This window comes from Saccopteryx leptura, chromosome 1 (assembly GCF_036850995.1).
Source record: "Saccopteryx leptura isolate mSacLep1 chromosome 1, mSacLep1_pri_phased_curated, whole genome shotgun sequence".
NCBI classification, from domain to species: domain Eukaryota; kingdom Metazoa; phylum Chordata; class Mammalia; order Chiroptera; family Emballonuridae; genus Saccopteryx; species Saccopteryx leptura.
In genome coordinates, this window is record NC_089503.1 from 138,786,241 (window position 1) to 138,793,087 (window position 6,847).

General features: G+C 47.3%; 1 protein-coding gene across 1 annotated transcript; it reads right to left on the reverse strand.

Moving 5' to 3' along the window:
- Positions 1–227: 227 nt before the first annotated feature.
- HTR1A (5-hydroxytryptamine receptor 1A) lies at positions 228–4,471 on the reverse strand. The gene has a single exon (XM_066360806.1). The coding sequence runs from the start codon at positions 4,069–4,071 to the stop codon at positions 2,806–2,808; it is 1,266 nt and encodes a 421-aa protein (XP_066216903.1). The 5' UTR covers positions 4,072–4,471; the 3' UTR covers positions 228–2,805.
- Between the last annotated feature and the right edge of the window lie 2,376 nt (positions 4,472–6,847).

Here is a 6,847-nt window from a genome sequence, read left to right on the forward strand (position 1 = left end):
GTGGGGTGAACACACAATACAATGTACAGAGCTGTGTTATAGAATTGGGCTCCTGAAACCTGTATGACTATGTTAACCAGTGTCACCCAAATAAATTTAATTTAAAAAGTAAGAAAAAATAAAATTATATAAATAAAAACAAGTAGACAGTGATTTTGACTAAAATAAAGATGCATGTATTATTGGTATCAGTTTATTATAGCATTGCCATTGTTAAAGTCCTTTATTGTTACAGGGAAAAGTGGAGGCCAATTTGATGCATATATACTTTACATTAATATAAATACTTTAAAAAAAAGAAGAATCGGGGTCTCTTTTCTGCTATGCACTCTTTTGCACATATTCCTAATTTCTCTATTGCCTTGGCAAAATAGTCCAATTGGATGCTCCTTCCCTGTCTTTGGGTAAATCTTCTAAAACAGTAAGAACAAATGTCCAAAAACTATTTCCATACAGTTCTGTGAAAGACACAAGTAACTGGAAGTCTCAAAACTTCAGATGTAATACTTGCTGGCCAAGCCATAATTTGGATGAGCAAATTTGGGGCTTGAATTATTTCAAATATAGAATTTGTTTTAAAGATTTAGGAAAACATACAGAAAGGTTTTATTTTTTTCATATAGCTCTACTTAAATTATTGTTAGAAAAAGAATTTTCGAATGAAGAATTGTTGGATGGGAAAGTCCTGCTTATTTTCTTCACCATAGGCCCTTATGAGCCTTATATATGCATAGACAGACATTCCACCCACTGAGTTCCCAGAATCCTTATACTTTCTCTGTTTTAACTGGATATGATGACTATTCTGAGCTTAGGTTAGATAAGAAGATACCAGGTGGAGGCTTTGTTTAGTTTAACAAACAATAAAATGGCTTCAAATGATAAAGCTGTATTTTCACCTTCCTAATTTTAAACACAAGTGAATTTTCATTGGCAACTTTTGCAACACGGTTCTCAAAACAGGTTCGCAAACATTCAAAAGGTACAATTTAAGGGAGAGGGGAGTAAAAATAAATAATTCTGCAATTGCTGACAATTGAAACCGTTATTCATCAGAAAAATTAGAGGCTAGATCTAACAATAACAAACTTCTTGGCCCCAGTTAGGTCACCTGGATGGAAATTTAGAGTCAAATGCAGCACCGAATAAGTTCCCTTCTGAGGGCTATAAAGATTATAACCGCTTTCTCAGCAGGAGTGGCAAGACTAAAGAATAACCTTTCGGGGCTGGAGGGGGGGGGGGGGAGTAGGAGGGCAGATAGCTTGGAGTGCTCCACAATTTCAAAGGGTAATAAGCCGGTTTCCCATAGACCTGTGACTAAAAACAGGCCAGGGAGCAAATGTAAACCTGCACAAGCCTCTCAGGGACTCCCCAGGAAAAGAGCAACCCTAGCTAGGCCTTTAAGGCCCCATTATATGCAATAACCATCTCTGAGATCACAAATAGTGCTAAATCTATCAAGTCCCGTTCAATTGAAAGCAAAATTCCTATTTGGAAACCAAGGTCCTGGTAACTGTTTCCTGGACGTCCTGCAGAACAAATCCTGTGTCATATTAGGACAAGCTACAGAGAGCTTTTCCCCCATCTGAAAGAGTCAAGGGGGTGTAGTAGGAGGCAAGAGTCTGCATCCTCTGGATAAAACTACCCTTTCATGTGCACGGGGGAGTGCCAGCTGGAGTCTGGGCCCACACACTGAAGCGCACTCCCTCTTTGACGCCGCAAAAACGCCTTCCATTTGGCTTCCCGGCCTTCCTGGTTCCGACAGCCCTGCGAAACCAAGCAACAGCAACACTGGCAACGGGTCTAGCGGCGCTTCAGCGCGTCCAGGGCGTAGGCGGGGGTGGGCTCAGGTCCGGACCAGTCCGCCTCCCGCGCGCCGCGTGCGCGCCAGACCGCAGGCGTTTGCGTTCCAGTGCGCACAAGGCTGGCGGGCGCCTCCAGCTGTAGGTAAGAGGCGTAACCAGCACTTGCGGACTCGCCGGCTCGCAGACACACAGAAGTCTGCTCTCCTCCCCACTGAATGTAAGTTTCTTTGGTGAGCTGACACCAGGGCAAGCGCGGGTGAAACTGCTCCGCACTTTCCCCCGACCCAGCCTTGTACTTACTTAAAAGTCCACACTAAGACACAGCTTCTGGCCACTTGTTTTGAATCCAAGAAAACTACGCATGGGCTGTGCTAGGGAGTGTTACTGTGAGAGTTTACAGAGGTGGGGATTGCCGCGGACCCCACAGCTACAGGGAAAAGCAGACTCTCCCGCCTTTCCTGACTAGTAAGTAGAGCAAAGGGACTAGCGAGGGCTTACAAGTTAACTGGAAAAGGGAAGAAGGGAGGAGCCCGGGAATGGGGCGGGAGTAGTAACGGAGCAAAGTCCTGACCCTTAAGTCCAAATTCTAGTAGTGGCGCGAGCAGGTGGGACTCCTTAGTGGGCACGGCGACTGGGTGTACAGTTTAGTTTTCTCTGTGGACTTTTTGCCCTGAACGGCTGAGTCTTAAAGTTCCGCCGCGAAAATGAGGCAAGAGACAATTGCTGGGACAAAATTAATTCTGAGGCCACAGTAAGAGCCAAGGTCGCATCTTACATTCCTGGGAAGTTTCTCGCATCCTCCGGCCATGCCGCCGGCGCCTCTCGGCACTTAGCGCCCTCCTTCCAACCAGGGGAGGGGGAGCAAGGGCTTTGGAAGCCGCGGGCGGAGCAGCTGAGAAAGTCAGAAAAAGAGTAGCAAGTTAACCTAAGTGTTGATTCCAGAGGGCTCCAGGAAGCAGAGGGGATGGTGCGGGCCTATTCGCCAGCTGCTCCTCCAGCATCACGGGCGGCAGAACTTGCACTTGATGATCTTCTTAAAAGCGTTTTGAAAGTCCTTGTTGAAGTAGGCGTAAATGACAGGGTTGAGCAGAGAGTTGGAGTAGCCCAGCCAGTTGATTATGGCGCCCAGCAGGGTGGGCATGTGGCAGCTGTTCTCGCAGAAGGGCAGGACCAGGGCCACAATGAAGAAGGGCAACCAGCAGAGGATGAAAGTGCCCATAATGATGCCCAGCGTCTTCACCGTCTTCCTCTCGCGGGCCAGGGCCATTTTGCGTTTGGCCTCAGCATTGCGCTCATTTTTCTTCTCGAAGGAGGCGGGGGCACAGGAGAGAGCACCAGCCTCGCTGGGCAGCGGCAGATGCTCTTTGGAGTTGCCCACGCGGTGCACTTCGATCACCTCCAGGACGGCGCCGTCGTCGCCCTGTCTCACCGCACCGTTGGCACACTGAGTCCCCCCTGCCTTCTTCTCCACGCCCTGCATACGTCCTCTGCTCTCGGGGTCTCCGTTTACGCTCTTCTTGGGCTGCGGGGCTGGCGACGCCCCACGGCGGGTGTCCACTTTCTTCTCCACCTTCTTGACTGTTTTGCGGATGCGGAAGCGCGCGGCTCGGAAGATGCGCCCGTAGAGAACCAGCATGAGCAGCAGCGGGATGTAGAAAGCGCCGAAGGTGGAATAGATAGTGTAGCCGTGGTCCTTGCTGATGGTGCACGCGTCGGGGTCCGAGCGGTCTTCGGGGGTGCGCCAGCCCAGCATGGGCGGGATGGAGATGAGGAAGCCAATGAGCCAAGTGAGCGAGATGAGCGCCGCGGCGCGCCGGGGTGTCCTCTTGTTCACATAGTCGATGGGGTCGGTGATGGCCCAGTACCTGTCCAGCGCGATGGCACACAGGTGCAGGATGGACGAGGTGCAGCACAACACGTCCAGGGCAATGAACAGGTCACAGGTGACCTGTCCCAGCGTCCACTTGTTGAGCACCTGGTACAGCGCGGCCATGGGCAGCACCAGCACCGACACCATGAGGTCGGTGACTGCCAGGGAGCCGATGAGATAGTTGGCCACGTTCTGTAGGGAACGCTCCAGGGCAATGGCTGCCACCACGCACGCATTGCCCAGCACCGCACAGAAGATAAGCGTGCCCAGCAGCAGAGAAGTGACCACTTGGTAGCTGAAGGTCACGTCGGAGATGCTAGGAGCGCTGGCGTTTGTCCCGAAGGGACCTTCGGAGGATGTGGTGTTGTTGCCCTGTCCTGGGCTGAGCACATCCATGCCTGCGCGCCCGGCTCGGGAGGAGGAGGGGAAAGAGCTGCCCAGAGATCCCCTCGCCCCTCCCCCTGGGGTCTTCCGCCCCTCTGTCCAGGGAGTTTCTGGGGCAGGGGATGCAAGGGCTCAAGCAGGATGTTCTTACTGCTCAGGCGAAGGCATCTCCGAGGAGCAGCTTCTAGGAGATCGGTGGGCTCCCTCGGTCCAGCGCGTTCAAGAACTCTGGCTGGAAAACGAGTTGGCCTGGCCGGAGAACAGTTCCAGGGTCTCTGGGCGACAGAGAGGTGGCTGGAATGTCTGCCTCTTGATGTTCATTTTACTTTGCCGCTGCCCAACTGACTGCTGGAGCCGGAGTCTCTCCACTAGCAAACAGTCTCCAATCCTAGAAGCGTCTGGAAGAGTGAAACCCCATCCTCCACGGTCATCCTGTGACCCTCCGTTCCCTGTTTTTCTCCCTCCCTCTCTTCCACTCTCTTCTCTCCTCTTTCTCTTAGACCTCCTCCTTCCACTCCCCTTCTCCTTCCCTTTCAGTCTCCCTTTCCCTTCTCACAACCTTTTTCTTTTTATCCCTCGGCGTGTCGCTCAGCCAGCCAGTCTCCCTCCCTCCCACGCTAACCCTCCCCTCCTAACACTTCCCCAACCCCGAGCGTCTCTTTCCCCTAGGTCCCCGCCCTCCTCCCCCTCTAGCTCAGCGTTTTAGTCCCTTCTGTCCACATACTTGGAACTCGCTCACCCACACCCGATCTCAATCTCCGGTTAGAGCAACATTGCAACAAATACCTTTGTCTCCCACCCAGCCAAACTCCAGGGGAAATTCTTACCCATTGCTTTATATTTCTGACAAATTCTTAAGTAAAGTCAGCATCCAGAGTGGCAATAGAAAGTAAGCAAAGGAGGCACTCGGAGTCTAAATAGGGGTATGAACAGACCTGGGTCAGTCTGTAATTATTATAATTGATAGAAAGAAAACGGAGTGTCTCAGCTTTTAAAAACACCACCCCCTTTCATCGTTTTACATTTCACTCCCTTCGTGAGGATGTTGCCTGTGACTTTTTTTTTACTTGGGGAATTTTAGAGGAAAGGATTATAAAGGACGTGACAAAGGACGGGTAAATAGTTGCATCTCCAAGTAAAAACACTCAATTTGATATGTATTCTACAAACGCTCACACGTGCTTTTCTATCACCATTTCTCTTTTAAATTCAGTTAACGTTACCATTTCCCATAGCTTTGTGGCGAGTAAATTTAGGAAAGGGAAACTTTTGCCTATGTTTTGCAAATGAGGTTGGGCGTTACATAAGACTTTTTGCTTTTCTTACCAGAGCCTGCATATCTCTAAGAGAGACTTCAGTGGATGGTCACCGGTCCTCGAGTTTCTCATAAGCTCCGAAACTGGGTTCAGCACCTGGGACAGCTCTAGGCAGTAAGGGCTTATGCCGCCACCTTCCGGCAAATGCTTTAAATTGCAGTCTAGGAAGCCTTGTCTTGCAAAAATTAAGCAGTATTGAGGAAACCCCCCCACCCCATAACTTCAAAAAGAAAAGAAAAAGAAAAAGACAGTTATTAAAAGAAAAGTAACATTGAGTTATATATTTTTCTTTTATTCCTCAAAAACTTATTTTAGCGTCCTCTTTTGCTTTTAATTATGTATACCACGCTTACATGTTCTCTCTGAAAGCCTGCAGCATCTGTAACTCTCAGGTTTTCTCTAGGAACGCAGTTTTAACAGGCCTAGGCAAAGACTTTCATACCTTCATCTGTCTTGGTTGTGTGCTGACAAACGCTGCACTTTGGAATTCACACATTTGCCAATGGGAGGGGGCAATATTGGATTTTCTAAATGAGGATGACTTCACATACAAAATGAAGAGGCTGCTATTGGTTGATTTTAAACTATTTTTTTAAACCAAAGAAACAAATCTGAACATGAGTAAAGAATGAGATTCCTAAGCCCTAAAATAGATGCATTACATAACAAATTGACTTACACATTCTTGTTGCATGGCTGAACCAACAGAAAAGTGTAGAATGCAATCCCAAAAGCAGAAGATTCTAGCTAACATGCACAGGTTCACTCTAGATAGCAGTAGTCTTAATATTGTGTTCAAATTTGAACTCTGAATTTTCTAGCTTTAAATTCTTCAAGATCAAACAATACAGCAATCACCAAAGCATCAAAGAAAATCTAGTCGGGCCGATGCATACAGTACAGGGCAATGTGTTTGGAAATGGATTGTTGTACAGTGTAGTGCTCGGCACAGTTCCCACTTAATCACTTCAGCACAGTAGTGGACCTGATGTTTGTAATGATTCATGACATTGGAAAAAAATAACACAACTATACATGATGATTCTGGCTACAGACTCTGAAGTAGTCCTTTAAAAATTTGTGAAGGTTCTCTTTCTCCCTTTTTAAATTTTCTGACAAATACAGAACTAAATAGCTTTATTAAAATACAGTTGCAGGTCCAAAAATTATAATAGGAAAATAATTAAAATCTGGATTCTCCAAAAGCTAAGACTTTACACAAATAGAGCAAACCAAAGATCCTGGGTAAAGAGTTAGGCTCTGATTCTTTAAAACCTCTGGAATTAGTCTAAAGCAAAACTAGTCTTAAAATGGATATTATTGATGACATCATTTGAAAACAAAATCTCCAGAAATTTCTAGTCATTCTGCTTTTATTTCTTGTTTGAACTTACTAAATGCAAGTATGAACTTGTCAGTTATGGATCTAGGGTATGATACATCATCCATCAAATAAAATTTCTCTAAAGTAT

What these genes read in the sequence shown, in the direction of transcription:
- HTR1A (XM_066360806.1), bottom strand. Translation starts at nt 4,071, where the DNA reads ATGGATGTGCTCAGCCCAGGACAGGGCAACAACACCACATCCTCCGAA.